Source organism: Anolis sagrei, chromosome 6 (genome assembly GCF_037176765.1).
Source record: "Anolis sagrei isolate rAnoSag1 chromosome 6, rAnoSag1.mat, whole genome shotgun sequence".
Classification (NCBI taxonomy): Eukaryota; Metazoa; Chordata; class Lepidosauria; order Squamata; family Dactyloidae; genus Anolis; species Anolis sagrei.
In genome coordinates, this window is record NC_090026.1 from 39,952,836 (window position 1) to 39,970,928 (window position 18,093).

Genomic DNA, 18,093 nt, shown 5'->3' on the forward strand with positions numbered 1-18,093 from the left:
AGGGAAAGGAGGAGAGAAAGAGGGAGGGAAGGTTGGCCACAGCAACGTTTGGCGGGTACAGCTAGTTAATATATAATTTATATATTTATCGACTCAAGTTGGGATTAACATTTGTATTTAACTCGCAGTTTCCTGACAACCCTATATCTGAAAGATGCAACAGAGATTATCCCATCAGCTACTGCACAAGTGGCTGAAATTCAAAGTCAGAGACGGCAAGAGCAAGCTCCCGCCTCTTTGCTGTTTTTGACCCTCTCCTCTATATAACTGCGAACTTGAACCCAGGCAACAAGATGTTCAAAGGAAAAAGTGAGTGATCAAACCAGGCTTTTGCTCTATTGATCAATGCAACTCTACACTGAACAAAACCCACCCCCGCAAAAGCACTCCTCCTTGGCCTGCATGTATGTCAAGAGGTTTGTTTACTCCTTTTAAATCTTTGTTTCCTGCTATTCAAGCTATTTTTTAAAGGACTCTCTTGCCTGGAGAGAAAGGGGGCAGGGAGAAATAAAAGAGAAAAGAGAACAGAAATGATGTCCAAGCTGCACTTCTGTTGTTGTCTTTCAAACAGCCCTCTTCATACAACCCACAATGCCACTCCATGGGAAAACGAGATGAGACACTTGGGCATCTCTCAGCACATGGGATTTGGCAAAAGTAGAGATGGAACAGCAGTGAGGAGAAAGGACCAATGGTTGAAAACCCTAACACAGCCATTTATTACTAAGCACATGGACAACAAAGGAAGCACAAAGACAGCAAACAAAAGATGTCCTCAAACATAATTTCTCTAGGATGAAATGAATTTGTGCTCCTGAGACTGCGGATTTTCTGGAGCAAATGCTCACATAGATGCTGACTTCCTCCTAAAATGCAATACAGGTTGAGCATTTCTTATCTAGAATTCCAGAATCTGAAATGCTTTCAAAGTGTCCACATGGATGGTTGAGAAAGTGACACCTTTGCTTGCTGATGGTACAAACTACACAATATTTGATGATCTGGCCAGGGTGGTCCATGCCTTGGTCACCTCCAGATTGGACTACTGTAATGCGCTCTACTTGGGGCTGCCCTTGAAAACGGCCCGGAAATTCGAACTGGTCCAATGGGCGACGGCCAGGTTGTTAACTGGTGCTCCTTACAGAGAGAGGTCAACCCTCCTGTTTAAGGAGCTCCATTGGCTGCCGTTCATTTTCCGGTCCCAATTCAAGGTGCAGGTGTTTACCTACAAAGCCCTAAACGGTTTGGGACCTGCCTACCTGTGTGGCCGCATCTCCGTATACGAACCCACACGATCTCTACGATCATATGGAGAGGCCCTGCTCACAATCCCACCTGCGTCACAAACGCGTTTGGTGGAGACAAAGTACAGGGCCTTCTCTGTAGTGGCCCCCCAACTTTGGAACTCTCTCTCCAAGGACATCAGACAAACCCCAACATTGGCAGTCTTTAAGAAGAGCTTGAAGACGTGGCTATTCCAGTGTCCCTTCCTAGAATAGGAAACTCCTAGCATCATGTCCCAAATGCACTTTACAAGTGATTTAAGATTGTCTGCACACCGCACCTATCTCCAAAAACCTATCAATTTCACCTGTCATGTCAAGCATTTTTTTAAAAACTTTATTCATTACATTTGGCCCGGTCTCAGTTTTTAATGCTTTGTGGTGTTACTGTCTAATGCTTATTGTTATTGTTTTAATGTTTATTGCTTTGCTTTATGAGTTTATTTATTGTTGTATTTGTTATGCTGTTGTTTATTGATGTGTTGGGCCTTAGCCTCTTGTGAGTCGCACCGAGTCCTTTGGGAGATGTTAGCGGAGTATAAATAAAGTTAATAAATAATAATAATAATAATAATAATAATAATAATAGTAGTAGTAGTAATAAATTTGATTCACACACCAAAAAATTAAACTATATTATGTATAAAATTATCTTCAGGCTACGTGGATATATTTTAACATAAATAAATTTCATATTTCGACTTGGGTCCTATCCCCAAGACAGTTCATTATGTAAATATAGGCAAATTATGTAAATATAGACATTCCCAATCTGAAATCCAAAATACTCATGGTCCCGAGCATTTTGGATAAGGGATAATCAACCTGTACCAGCTGGAGAATCTTAGGAAGATCTTGGATAAGGGATGCTTAGTTTGTACTTCTGTCAACTGAAGTGAGATGGGTGACAATGGAGAAAGACTTTCCACTTCTGATGTCCCACTTGCACATGTTTTTTTAAGTGGTAGAATCTTACATGCAGAGCCTTGGGTTCACTCCTGAGTATTTCGAGACAGGATTGAGGAAAATCCCCATCTGAAGCACTGGAGAAATCCTACTGGTGATAATACTACCTAGACAAGTGGACAACTGTAACCCACCAGGTACTATTGACTTGTAACTTTGCTAGCTAGGGCTGGCTGGAGTTGTAAGCAAAAATGTATGGAAAATTACAGTTGCTCACCCTTGGTATAAAGGACAAGGACTCCCTGTCCACTGTATCATGCTATTATCCCATTTTCCCATGCTATTGTTCTCTTAATCAAGTTTTAATCTTTTAGCCTCTGTCTTGTAGTTGCTCAATTATTTGGGAGTGGGTCGACAGGCCAGTAGGCCATGATGCCTTGTGTTCATATGTGGTTTTACTGTATGTGTATGTTTTGTATGTTTTGCATGTTTTGATATGGTCAAAATTGACTAATCAATAAAGAATTGTTGTTGTTGTTGTTGTTGTTGTTCTCTTACAAAGTTAACCTATAAAGCCCTAAACGGTTCCAGCCCAGTTTACCTGTTCCGAACGTATCTCCCTCTATGAACCACCAAGGACCTTAAGATCATCTGGTGGCTCCCTGCTCTTGGTCCTACTGCCATCACAGTCACATTTGGTGGGGACAAGAGACAGGGCCTTCTCTGTGGTGGCCTCTCAGCTATGGATCTCCCTTCCTAATGAGATAAGATCTTCCCCATCCCTCCTGTCCTTCTGGAAGAAACTCAGATCCTGGCTGTGGGATCAAGCATTTGCAGAATAGACTGATTTACTGGTGAAGATAAGGTTTTAGTGGGTCACAATGAACTGATTTGAACCGGCAAACTGTTTTAATGTATATTTATAACTGTTTTTAATATATGCTAATTGTATTTTATGTTATGTTATTATATTGTGTCGATATCAAATAGTTGCCTGTTGAAAGCCACCCTGAGTTCCTAAATAAATAATTAGATACCGTCCTACATTTATGTTTAGCATTGCTTTTTCTAATTATTAACTGCTTTTTAAGTCATTATATTTTTATATTTTAATGAAACGACAATGAAGAAATGCCTAAAAACTTATGTAAAAAGGTAGTATATAATATGCAAATACATGCACGCATGCACACACACACCATCACCATCTGGAAGGCACCCATTTTTTTCTTAATTTATTCCCACAAACAACTAGTTAGCAGAACTTGAAACATTGAAAAAGGTAGTTAAACTTGCTCTGGGATTTTAGGATGCTGGACATGCACCGATTTAGCACGGAAATCCTATAGATTGCTTCCTAGCCTACAAATCAACATTCCTATAAAAACAAGCTGGAACAAGAAGGGGGGAGGGGGTAAGGAAGCTGTCCAAAGTAAGCAAACAAACAACTATGCACACTTGGCTTAATTTATAAAGATGTTGGAATTCTGCTTTCCGTTGCTCAAGACTTGGAACTGTTTTGTAACATACATTATTCACAATCTTGACTATAATGGCGATAAAGAAATCTGGAAAGTATAGAATCAAGAGGAGAAAACATGGATGGGTATGGATGGAAAGAGAAGCAGCCATGCTCTAGCTCTGCCATAAACACGACACAAGAAGAATTCACTTTATTGCATGTTCCTTATTGTTTTGAGCATTTGTGAATTGTAAATAGTTTGGGGAGCTTGGTGTACAAGACAATGAATGGAAAATGTACGCAAACTTGAAAGATAACAGGAAATTTCAGAGAACAGTGTAGAGTGCCAACAAAAATCCATGCAAAAATCTTGTCTTCGGTGTTAGCAAAATATCATGTGCCAATTTCCTCTTTAAGTGAGAACTACAAGGGTTGAATGAAAAGTAATGCCTCCACCTTCATAACTCCTCAACCGATGGCAGTACTGGTATGTGGCAGGTACTGGCTTGTTCAGTAGACTCTCTTCTACAGTTAAATTTTGGCGGGAAGCCTTAGCATTGAATAGTTGTGTTGTTGAAGTGTGAAGTATGGAACCCTGCGCAGATGGTTGGTCAATGCGACTTAACATGCAGTCATTGAATTCTTGACAGCAGAAGGTGTCATCTCAACATCTTTAAACTTACTCGCCCAACGACGCACAGTACTCACATCAACACAATCACCATAAACAACTTGCATTCTCTGATGAATCTCCTTTGGAGTGACACCTTCTGCTTGGGACCACGAGATGCAGAGCCAACCTTCAGAAATGGGGCCACAAAGTGGAACCCACAACATGCGAGTGTGGAGAAGAGCAAACAACTGAACACCTGCTGCAATGCAACCTGAGCCCTGCTATATGCACGCTGGAGGACCTTCTTGCGGCAACACCAGAGGCACTCCAAGTGGCCAGATACTGGTCAAAAGACATTTAATCAACTACCAAGTTTGCAAACTTTGTGATTTTTTAAATGTTTGTTTGTTTTGTTCTGTTAGAAATGTAATACAATGGTCTGGTTGCCCCTGACATGATAAATAAATATCTGTTGAGGAGTTACTTTTCACTCAATCCTCATAGTTTCTTCACCCAAAATTCAATGGTTGCAACAGTCAGGATTCTGTACAAATGAAAATGCAAGAATACTATATGATCTTGACTGCACAGCTTGTTAGAAAAAGCAAGGTTTTGGGACAGAGGGTGTCAAATTCTCACAAACCAAGATGACTACCCAATGAAAGTCAATGTTTTGCAGTGGTTACAACATGGAATCAAGAGTAAATCTCAACTGTTATCCTAGTGCATATTAATAGTGGGGGTCCCTTCACTGTTTCTCTATTTGCAAGAATAGCAACAGCTCATTCAACCCTAATTTTTTAATTTCCTGCCTCCTTGCAAAATGATCTTCCTTACCCTCCGGCAATATGCTTTTCCTCACCAGCTGTACTAAGGGGCGTAGTCTGAGCCAAAATCTGGAGGGCTGGAAGCAGCAAGGGTAGGGTGGGGTTTTGTTGGTACACAATCATTGTGAAAGGGAGAGTTGTTTCCTTTTTTAAAAAAAAATTAGGCAGAATATGTACCTCAAAACAAGTTGTCTACAAGTGTGTATAGCAAAAGGTCGAAGATATATTTCAGACTGGAGGGAGGACATAGTTCCCTGTGCTTATAGAAAAAAATAAGTGCCGTGTAAAGTTCCCCAAAGACAATTCTCATGGCAGGTATAAGAAATCCTAGTTTTTAGTGCTAGCAGTCACAGAAGTAAATAACAGAAAAGTGACCCCAAAAAGTAACAGAAGTCAGGCGAAGAGAGCAATTAAACAAAGAGTGGAAATGTTTTCACAATTTCAAAATTTACTCTTGCGGGCTAATCTGAATAATTTCGTAATTAAATTGCTGTCTTGAACAGTCACAAACAGAGGGACCCAGGGAGACTTCACCAATAATTTTATTAAGAAACCAAAGTGGACTGAAAAGACATTGCAAGAACAATGCTACTTCACCTAAATTTCTAATCTCAGTCTGATTGAGAATCCTGACTGATGACATGGCAAAAATATCACTAACACTACCGTAGTCAAACAAGGCAGCAAGGACTGTGAATGTTGTTTATTCATTCAGTCGTTTCCGACTCTTCGTGATCTCAGAATTGCAAAAGTCATCAAAGCCAATTCTTAATGTAAAGGCAGTAACTCATGAAGCTGTCTGGAAGACTGGCTTTAATATTACCCATTAATTTATTATATACTGTACCAACACTGCAGTTTATATACCAACTTAGAGTCCTGATAGCTACATTAAGCCTACAGTCCTATTAACACTTATGAATAAATTTGAATGAACAGCCTCTTTTGTAATCAGATTAGGATCAATCCAGGAATGGAAAATATAATATGACCCTTCAAATGCCTCCTTAACTATTGTTCCAACAAAGAAAATCCTGCCCTTTCTACAAACTAACATTGAACAAGTTACTATAGCTTACCTAAGTCCCTACATCCCCATATTTTTCACCGCGTAATAGTTGTAACTGAGGTTACAAGAACATTGAAAGATTTAAACAACATCATGAAGTAGATGGAAATCAATATGTATATATATTTTGAGTATGTGTTTTATACTCTGTGGGTTTTGTTTTTTTTTTCTCCTTCTTTTATTGTTTGCTTCTTTTGCCACCCCAGTTACAGAATTGGTATTTTAGTATTCCTCACATAATTGTCGCACCCTTCATTCACTTGCCTGAACACCTCCGTGGGTGAGAGAATAAAGGGTGTGACTTGCCCACACGCCTGCCTCCTTGGAGCTATAGGGCTTCACTTGGCTGCCAGCCGAGTTAAGCCCCAAAGCTGGGGGTTTTTTTTCAAGTAACAGTCACACTCCTTTTTTTTCAGCCACAAAAATGGGGGGAGTGCGACTATTATACGGTGAAATACAGCTATCCACAGACAATTATCTTTCCCAACATAAAAGTATCAGTTTGCCCCTGATTTTCGAATATGTATTCAAAATGGCCTAATACTAGGGGTAAGAGAAACTTTCTTGAAACGGTCACCCAAGATGAATCCCCACTTGAGTCTGATCAGTTGAACTTGATATGCAAAACCTTTTTGTTACAGTGTTCCCTCACTTATTGCGAGTGTTACATTCCAGGATCACCCGCAAAAAGTGAAAATCCGCAAAGTACGAACTCTATCTATCTATCTATCTATCTATCTATCTCACATTCCGAGGGTGAGACAGAAGCGAGGAGAGATTTAAAGGCACCACACACCTTTTTTTTTGCTAGCTATAAGGAAGGGGATATAAGGCCGTGATTTATATACTGCTTTGTATCTTCTCTCTCTCTCTCTTTTTATGATTGGCTACCTCTCTCCCAAGGGAGAGGGTGTAACCCCCTTCCACACTCCATAGTTGCCAGGAGGCAAAAACCCGCAAAACAGCGAGTCCGTGAAAAGCAAACTGCGAAGTAGCAAGGGAACACTGTATAGTGAGATGCAAACTCCATTCAAAATACCCACAGATAGTCTTTCCTGTGCTGAAATCAAGGCAAGCATTTGCTCACTGGGACTTGTGCATCCACAAGCATGACAGTGTGAGCGCAGGACTCTGATCTGGATCACTCTGAAACTTCACAATAGGGTTAATACAGAATGCCATTCAGTGGCCAGCTATTTTTAATTCCAAGTGATAATTCCTGGGAAGAATGGTCCAGCAAATGGGTGTTTCCTATTTCCCATGAACTGGCACTGCCTTGACGCACATTTCTGCCCCAAAGAAGAGTACCAGTCAAGCTTTCCTTTGTTCTCCCACTGGAAAATGGTGGGCATAGGAAGAACAGGGAAAATGTTCTTCTGAAAACATAGTAAAATCTACATGCAGTCTTCCTTGTTTCCAGCTGGGAAACCCTTCCCAGCAATATACAGACTTATATCCACATATAAACACGCGCAAGCAAGAAGTGACATTTATGCATCCCAAACAGCGATGACCCTTGATCTGTATGGAAAGGTTCTTATTTCAAAAAGGTCCCCAGGTCAAATGCAAAGGAACTTTTCTTCTTGCATTTTGCAGAGCCTTAGGAACACTGTTTTTTTTAAAAAGTTAATGTAATAATATTACCTTTCAAAAGGCACCAAACGTATCACCAGTTATTTGTGGGTAATGTTACCTTAATGCATTTTAATGTGGTTTTTATAACATTAAAAATAGAAAAATAGCCCCAAATCCCTGAAAATAACCTTATTTGGAGCAAGTTAATATAACAATAATGTAATATTATTAACATGTCGATTTCATTAAAAGGGTAATTATTGTTGTTATGCCTTTTAACTTCATTTTTTCTGTCTTATTTCAAGCTCTTATTTATTTCTTAAATGTGAAGAATGCTGTACTATATCTGCTGGGTTTCAACCTACTAGATACACCATTATTACAGAATTATAGAGGAACTATAGCAGGCATGGGCAAACTTCTGCTTTCCAGGTGTTTTGGACGTCAACTCCCACAATTCCTAACAGCCTTCTGGCTGTTAGGAATTGTGGGAGTTGAAGTCCAAAACACCTGGAGGGCTGAAGTTTGTCCATGCCTGAACTACAGATTAGAGGCAATACCATTTTGCAAAAAGTTACTCAACAAGTCTGTTATACCTGAAAGTTCATGTCAAGGCTATCTAGGCTCCTTAATTCAACATACTGCCCTGCAGACCAAAACAAGCTGGCCCCACAGAGATAACGTTGCATACCATGGCTGACAGCATTTGGTTTCAACATGGGAATCCAAGTTCAAGTTCTTTCTCAGGTATGAAACTTATTGGGTGGCCTTGGACAATCACCAACTCTCCGTTTTACCTATCTCACATGGTAGCTTTGACTACATACCATTCCACTCTCCTGCAAGAATAGCAGTATACAAAATATGAGAGGTATGCAGTCAGAGAGGGTATCGGCTGAAATACACATGACTCTGTGTACATATATGGTGGAAAGTAAGTATTTGGTCACCTACAAACAAGCAAGATTTCTGGGTCTCACAGACCTGTAACTTCTTCTTGAAGAGGCTCCTCTGTCCTCCACTCACTACCTGTAGTACTGGCACCTATTTGAAATTGTTATCGGTATAAAAGACACCAATCCACAACCTCAAGCAGTCACATTCCAAACTCCACTATGGTGAAGGCCAAAGAGCTGTCGAAGGACACCAGAAACAAAATTGTTGCCCTGCACCAGACTGGGAAGACTGAATCTGCAATAGGCAAGCAGCTTGGTGTGAAGAAATCAACTGTGGGAGCAATAATTAAAAAATGGAAGAGATACAAGACTACTGATAATCGCCCCCGATCTGGGGCTCCATGCAAGAACTCACCCCATGGGGTCAAAATGAACACAAGAACGGTGAGTACAAATCCCAGAACCGCATGGGGGAAACCTAGTGAATGACCTGCAGAGAGCTGGGACCAACGTCACAAAGGCTACCATCAGTAACACACTATGCCGCCAGGGACTCAGACCCTGCAGTGCCAGACGTGTCCTCCTGCTTAAGCCAATACATGTCCGGGGCCGACTGAAGTTTGCTAGTGAGCATTTGGATGATCCAGACGAGTACTGGAGGAATGTCATGTGGTCAGATGAAACCAAAGAAGAACTGTTTGGCAGAAACACAACTTGTCGTGTTTGGAGGGGAAAGAAATCTGAGTTGCATTCAAAGAACATCATACCTATTGTGAAGCTTTGGGTGGCAACATCATGCTTTGGGGCTGTTTCTCTGCAAAGGGACCAAGGCAACTGATCCATATACATGAAAGAATGAATGGAGCCATGTATTGTGAGATTTTGAGTGCAAACCTCTTCCATCAGCAAGGGTACTGAAGATGAAACGTGGCTGGGTCTTTCAGCGTGACAGTGATCCCAAGCACACCGCCAGAGTAACAAAGGAGTGGCTTTGTAAGAAGCATTTCAAGGTCCTGGAGTGGCCTAGCCAGTCTTAAGACCTCAACCCTATAGAAAACCTTTGAAGGGAGTTGAAAGTCCATGTTGCCCAGCGACAGCCCCAAAACATCACTGCTCTTGAGGAGATCTGCATGAGGAATGGGCCAACATACCAGCAACAGTGTGTGCCAACCTTGTGAGGACTTACAAAAAACGTTTGACCTCTATCATTGCCAATAAAGGATATATAACAAAGTATTGAGATGAACTTTTGTTATGGACCAAATACTTATTTTCCACCACAATTTGCAAAAAAAAAATGTTAAAAATCAGACAATGTGATTTCCTGGATGTGTTTTCTCATGTTGTCTCTCATAGTTGAGGTCTACCTATGATGTCAATTACAGACCTCTCTCATCTTTTTAAGTGGGAGAATTTGTACAATTGGTATCTGACTAAATACTCCCCCCCCCCCCCACTGTATACTCAAGTATATACGGTATATTGCAAACACTTTCTTCCATTTTTGTATCTCAGCGATAAAATGTGGAAGACGATCAAAAGAACCCAGTTTTCAAAACTAACATAGGATATCAAACACACGAGAGTCTGAATACAAAATTCTTGAATTCATTTCATGTTCCTGGACATGTGTCAAGCCACGTGATTTTAGACTTTATGAACAGATTGGCAAGATCTGCTTGTATTTAATTTTGGAACGATGAAATATTGACTTAGTGCTGTAATTTCAACATTTAGTTAAATATTAAGTGGAGGTGAGAAACTATAATTTTAAAAAGTTAACACTCTCACTTCAGCCCTGAGAAAGTACAAAGGTCTTTAAAAATAATGAACACTGTTTCCACAGCAGCTGCAACAGAAATACGACAGTATTGAGATGCAATGCATGAAACAGCAGTGTTCTGAATTTAAAGAGCACTCATAGGAGGCTCTCAGAAAGTTATGTTTCTGGATTCCCACACTCCCTCATGTAGGGCACACTCTCTGGGTAATTCTAGACACTAGGTCCAATTCTATCACTTTTTCCAAGCTCTGTTCTGGACTCACAGCATGAGCCCCCACTTCATCACCTACTTTACAGGCAGACATTACAGCCAACTGAATAGTGGGATTGCCGTGTCCATTTCCTTAGCCTTCTTCCAGCCAGTGCGCCCCAGATGTGCTGAACGAAAACTCCCATCACTCCACTTTTACAAGTTTCAAAACTTCTGAATGTTTATCTGTGATACATCCATCCTTTCCTTTCCATTTGCCTTCCCAGAATACAAATACCTTTTAAAATGCAACAGTGTTCCAAGGACCAGGAAGGAAAAGGAAATGCTCATTGGAACCTGACAAAGTTGGACCATACATCTATCTAGACCAGGATGGACCTAATATGGCCTGCAACGATGGCTTTGTGGCCTTCAACTCTTTCAGAAACCACAGACCTACTTTTTTTTTTGCTAAAAAAAGAGAATGGGTTCCTACTCTTTGAAGCCTCCAGGCACAACTATCAAGTTGCAAGGCCTCCCTATACTGTTTAACATTTTTAATGCCCATTTCTAAGAACCAAAAATAGACTTTTGGTTGTTTTGGGGATTTTTGTTTTATTCTTTGACTTTCAATGCATCTCCTAGAGCAGGGGTCCTCAAACTTTTTAAACAGAGGGCCAGGTCACAGTTCCTCAAACTGTTGGCGGGACGGATTATAATTTGAAGAATACATGAATGAATTCCTATGCACACAGCACATATCTTATTTGTAGTGCAAAAAACACTTAAAAACAATACAATAATTAAACTGAAGAACAATTTTAACAAATAACCATGGGAAGTGTGGGCCTGCTTTTGGCTGATGAGATAGGATTGTTGTTGTTGTTGTGTGCTTTCAAGACTTGGGTTGACCCTGAGCGAGGGCCGAGTAAATGATCTTACAGGGCCATATCTGGCCCTCAGGCCTTAGTTTGAGGACCACTGTCCTAGAGGATCCAAGCAAATAAAAATGACTCCTGCATCTGGTGCAGTTGCCCACGTCTGATGTGATCAAGTACCAAATGTAGCAGTGCTCTAGGGGCTCAAAGATGAGCTCTTTCTGTTTAATATGACTATTAGTCATGTGCATTCAGGCCAAAAGGCATACTGCTTTCACGTCCTTTTTTCGTCTGACCCCTCATTTTGTTTCCCAGAAAGTTACCCGAAAGGGGAGGGGTGTTTTCCATTTAATTCGGAAGAGATTTGGCTCACTGGCTACAATGGGAAACTTTAAATCCTCAAACATTTGAAGGCCTATCTGCATGAAACCTACCTCAATTGCAGACTTGCAGGCCTGCCAAGTTTCAAAACAATTCATCAATCTCCCGATTTTTCACAATTATTTAAAGTTTTAACCATAACATTTGGTGACTGCAGTCTCTGGTTATGTCCATTCTCAGCCAGTCAGAGCATGGACACCACCAGGCTTTTTATTGGCTGAGATACACGCACAGAGAGAAAATCCAGTTCTTATCATGCTCCGAGAGGAACATTCAATGGCCACCATACGCTAGTGCCACTGGGAAAGCGAGTTCTCTAGAGCAGGAGGTAACTTTCCAAGAAAAAATGTAGGAAGCTTCTTCTGCCAGGGAGAGAAAAGTACGCCACAGATCTCCCTGCCTCAGGTATATTGTAGACTTAATTCTTTCCAAAATAATTGTCTCTCTGAATTCGTTTCACTGGTTGTTTTGTCTCTCTTCCCCTTTCTGTTTTTGGAAATTACACGAAAATGGGCCTCCTAAAACTACAAATATTTTCATTAACAGTGATTTGGGCCCAACTCTAATGACTATTTGATTCTTCTACATCAAGTATCTGAGAATAGGAGTAATCAGCAGATCTGCCAACACAGGAATGGCAAACCAACTCTGGATTGTACTGCCAAACCTCTCCTGGCTGCTCCACAATGAAAGGAAGCTTCTAGACATCAAAGAGTAGAGATCGACAATGGCCCCAAAACAAAATCCTGAAAGACGTATGCCTTATTTTCAAGTTGATGAACATTCCCAGAATTATTCAGCTTGGAAACAAGGTGCTGCAGTTTGCATGAACCCTGTTTTTGTTTGTTTGCTTGCTTGTTTTGGCAAACTATGATTTTTCTGCTGCACATACCCCTGTGGCTTCAAGAAAGATCTAACGTGCCCTCATTCACCCATGAAAGCATCCATCTCAGTTTTGCATGGAAATACCCAACTCTTTGTTGGATGGTAACATCCAGAGTCTTATTTCTTCCAGTTTTCCAGCATCAACAAAGGACAGGAAATGGTGCATTTGTAACAAAAGCAGTAAAGGAATACCATCTCAGGAGAAAGGTGGGATATAAATTCAAAACATAACTAAATGGTGCTTTCTGAAACAGCCTCCCCAAGTATAAATGTGTTGGATTCTAAGTGGATCTCCCAAAATCATATCTGCACCTCAGCCCTCTTTGAATGTGCCATACTTACTGGCTGGTGATGGCGTGCTGTACCCGCTGACCGGCAGCTGGTGTTGCATCCCTGGCAGGGCACCCGGAGGCGACAGACCCCCGATCATGTGTGGGAAGAAGAAAGCATAGTGAGGTACTGGGTAGCTGTTGAGATGTCCACTCCCTGGGGTGGAACAGGAGCTGCTGTTGCTCGCCATGGCTGGCACTCTCCACGGGCCTGATCCTTGGGAAAGGGACTCACATAGGAGCTGAATATGGAGCACTTGCCATGGAACACCAATTCAGGACCATTAAAATAATTTTTAGAACTCAGTTTAAAGTCAATGCAGCCTCCTCTTTCCTTAAGGGCCAGGCAGGGCTGTCTGTGATGTACGGCGACAAGTGTTCAGTGTGTTAGAAAACTTCTCTGATGAATGGATGGAATCCTCCAAAGTTTCAAGTGCGTTTCAAATGGAGATCTCTTGGGTCAGACCCTCTGAAGAAAGCAGGCAGGGAGGCAGGCAAGATCCAGTCCGCAAGCTGTAAGAAACAGAAAAGTAAAGAGTGAGCACAGGTGAAGAGGACCAGAGTTGTAAAGTCATGTATACAGTATATGAATATATTTGACCATTGTGACATCTCCAAGGCAAGACTTCAACTATAAACATCAAAATTCCATAGACTGGAGCATACTAGTTAGGCCTTGCTTTCATCCTCAAATTGAAATTGAATCCAGACAAGAAAGAGGTCCTCCTGGTCAGTCGAAAGGCCAAACAGGACATACGGTTACAGCCTGTGTTGGATGGGGTTACATTCCCCCAGAAGGCACAGGTTTGCAACTTGGGAGTGATCCTGGATTCATCGCTGAGCCTGGAACCCTAGGTTTCGGCGGTGGCCAGGGGAGTTTTCACACAATTAAAACTTGTGTGCCAGCTGCACTCGTACCTTGGGAGGTCTGATCTGGCCACAGTGGTCCATGCTCTGGTTGCATCCCAAATAGATTACTGCAATGAGGTTGCCTTTGAAGACTGTTCGGAAACTCCAACTAGTCCAACAGGCAGCAGCCAGGTTACTCACCGGAGTGCCATACAGGGAACATACCATGCCCCTGCTATGCCAACTCCAATGGCTGCCGATCCATTTCCGAGCACAATTCAAAGTGCTGGTCCTGGCCTATAAAACCCTTACTTGAACAAACATATCTCCCTCTACATTCCACCTCGTAGTTTAAGATCATCCGGGGAGACCCTACTCTCAGTCCCATAAGCTTCGCAAATGCAGCTGGTAGGGACAAGGGACAAGGCCTTCTCGGTGGTGACCCCCGCCTATGGAATTTGCTCCCCAGTGAGATCAGGTCGGCTTCATCCCTCCTTTCCTTTAGGAAGAAATTAAAATCATGGCTTTGGAACCAGGCTTTTGGCCAGCAGACGTGACAGCACCTTGGATGTCGAACTGGACTACATGATTGTGACTAGGCTTAATATCAAGGGAAATCTTTACCTTTTTATCAAGTTTTTAACTTTGTTTGTGGGTTTTCTATGCATTATAACTGTGTTCTCAATTAAATAAATGCCTGTGTGCTTTCACTAACATACATAAATACATACTGGTTTTAAAGACTTTAGAAAATATCTTGGGAAAATTTACTTGTGGGCTTGTTATCTGAAATGATCACAGTCCAAAAAAAGAGTATTTTCCAATTTCTGGAAAGGTTGTACAATTCTTTCGATCTATCTACTTATCTATCTACACACACACATAAACACAAACATTTTTTTTTTACAACATTTGGCTTACAAGATATATACACGTACAATATATTAAATTATAAGCATAGTACAATATCAGTATTATATATTACTATATTGTACTACACCATTATATTGTTTTGTTTTGTGTCGTGTCAGGAGCGACTTGAGAAACTGCAAGTCGCTTCTGGTGTGAGAGAATTGGCCATCTGCAAGGACGTTGTCCAGGGGATGCCCAGATGATTTGATGTTTTTATCATCCTTGTGGGAGGCTTCTCTCATGTCCCCACATGAGGAGCTGGGGCTCATAGAGACAGCTCATCCGCCTCTCCCCAGATTTGAACCTGCAACCTGTTGGTCTTCAGTCCTGCTGGCACAGGGGTTTTACCCACTGTGCCACCGGGGGCTCCTGTAATATTATTAATAATACATGTAATATAAAATATATAATTATAATATTGTATTATTAGTAGTAGTATTATATTGTATTACATTATAATATTATAAATATTATATGTATATAAAATATATTATATATGTGCTTCTTCATGTTGGATCATTTATGGTGATGAACATGGTACATATTACAAGTGTGTATCAGAAATAAAACAAAAACAATTAATTAAAGAGAAGCATCTTCATGTTGGATCATTTATGGTGATGAACATAATACATATTACAAGTGTGAATCAGAAATCAAACAAAAACAATTAATTAAAGAAAAGCAGAGAACTCTGTCCTGACAGTGATGACTAAGTTATGCCTCATTGTTCTTTTTTTGGGAATACCCTGCCCTTTCATGATTGTTCTGCTTGGCAGTGTTTTTTTGATTCCAGTTTCAACAAATCCAGGAAAATAAGCAACCCCTCCGTATGTTCTTTTATAACTTTATAAAAGGAACTGGCCTAATCCTTTTAGGAAGTCGTCGCAAGACAGGTTTGTTCGTTTCAAATAACCGAGTCAGCATTCGAGCAAGGGTCAGCAAACAACGCCCTGCCTTGATTCAAACCATACTGTAAACTTCCATAGTCAAAGAGTGTATGGAATAAAGGCGAACGTCCACAGCCCAATTGGAGAGAAGAAATCCTATCCACTTTACCATTCCTCTGTCTCATTCAACCAGAATATATGTTGCTTGGGTAGGGGGAAAAAGATCCCAGGGACCACAGACATGGGAATGACAAATGGGAAAGACTCAGTTGGGGGGGGGGGGGCAGGGATTCTTGCACATCCCAAAAGATGACTCCTCCTATATATCCCACCCCAAATCTGGAAACAATTTATCCCTCGTCTTTGTTGCCAGAAAGCCCTGTCCCACCGAGGGATCTCCCCCAGCCCACCCCACCTCCGTGGGTAATTATCAGAGCAGACCATTTATCCCTCTCCCTTGACAGAAAGTGATAGGTAGGCCAGCCCCTCCAGACAAATGACTCAGAGGTCGGGAGGTTTGGCTACCTGCTGCCCCTGCTTAACCATAAATCATGGCGGTGGGGGGAAGAGAGAATGGAGTGCAGGCCACTTGGGGAAATGCTGATTAATAGAAAACATAATAGAAGTCCCCCACCCCGCTTCTTCTCAAAGAAGCAAATGAAGGAAGCCAATTCCAATGGAAGTTTTTTGAACACAAACAGGGTGGGTGTCAGTGCACTATTTAATAACAACAACAACAACAACCCAATCCAGAGTAGAAGAGAAAACTGGTGAAAGAAGGCACTCCATGGACCGTTCCTGGGAAAAATTGAGAGCCAGATTGACAAAGAAAAAACATGGATGTGGCTCACAAATGGAACGTTGAAAAAGGAGACAGAGCGCCTGATTCTGGCAGCCCAAGAACAAACCATTAGAACCAATGCCATCAAAGCCAGAATTGAAAAGTCGACGACAGATCCCAAATGTAGACTCTGCAAGGAAGCAGATGAAACAATAGATCGCATCCTCAGCTGCTGCAAGAAGATCACGTAGACAGACTACAAGCAGAGGCATAACACCGTTGTTCAGATGATTCTTTGGAACTTGTGCTACAAATACCATCTGCCTGCAACCAAGAATTGGGGGGTTCAGTAATCGGATGTCCACTTCCAATGCCTCCCCTTTTGAGGAACTAAAACAGGTGGAGAGGAAGATGGACTGTTCTTCCTGTAGACGTCATGTTTTTGTTTAGAAATTCAGTGGAGATTCAAAAACAGAGGGCATTGTATGTCATCTGTGTGTTGCCTATCACCATCCTACCCTAAATAATAATAATAATAATAATCATCATCATCATCATCATCATCATCCCAGGTGACAGCAATCCCAGGTGACAACAGGATTGAAGAGAAACAACTGGAAAAGCTGATACAATATGAGGATTTAAAGATCGAACTGCAAAGACTCTGGAACAAGCCAGTCAAGGTGGTCCCAGTGGTGATCGGCACACTGGGTGCAGTGCCTAAAGACCTTGGCCTGCACTTAAACACAATCAGCGCTGACAAAATTACCATCTGCCAGCTGCAAAAGGCCACCTTACTGGGATCTGCACGCATTATTCGCCGATACATCACACAGTCCTAGACACTTGGGAATGGTCTGACGTGTGATCCAATACAACTGCCAGCAGAGTGATCTTGTTTGCTGTGGACTCCTCTTGTTCTGTTTCAAATAATGATAATAATAATATATATATTTTTTGTCATGTCAGGAGCGACTTGAGAGACTGCAAGTTCCTTCTGGAGTGAGAGAATTGGCTGTCTGCAAGGACGTTGCCCAGGGGACGCCCAGATGATTTGATGTTTTTATCATACTTGTGGGAGGCTTCTCTCATGTCCCTGCATGAGGAGCTGGAACTGATAGAGGGAGCTCATCCGCCTCTCCCCGGATTTGAACCTGCAATCTGTCGGTTTTCAGTCCTGCCGGCACAGGGGTTTAACCCACTGCGCCACCGGGGGCTCCATAATAATAATAAAACTTTATTTATACCCCGCCTCCATCTCCCCAAGGGGACTTGGGGTGGCTAACATGAGGCGAAGCCCAACAAATTATATCAGAGCAAAAAAAATACAACAAAATATCATAAGATAGTACATCAAATAAAAAACAATAAAATAAATATTAAAAGATAATACAAAGTAAACACAGAGTATAAACAAAATAACAAAACAATGAACCAAGTGGGCAGGGTCAAATACAATGGATAGGATTTTATAGCCCTGGGTGAGATGGATGAGTAGGGTAATGTATCTTATGGAAAGTTCGGAGGGGACAAACAAAGGGATTTAATTCACTGAAGGGTAAGCTAAAGTGCATTGAAAGACAT

General features: G+C 41.4%; 1 protein-coding gene across 2 annotated transcripts in view; it reads right to left on the reverse strand.

The window, feature by feature from the left end:
- RARA (retinoic acid receptor alpha) overlaps nt 1–18,093 on the reverse strand; it is a 362,996-nt gene that overhangs the window by 181,903 nt on the left and 163,000 nt on the right. For both annotated transcript variants that reach the window (XM_060781034.2, XM_060781033.2), the window contains exon 2: nt 13,091–13,590. In XM_060781034.2, the coding sequence (XP_060637017.1) occupies nt 13,091–13,268 (178 nt within the window). In that variant the 5' untranslated portion in view covers nt 13,269–13,590. The remainder of the gene's footprint in view (nt 1–13,090; nt 13,591–18,093) is intronic.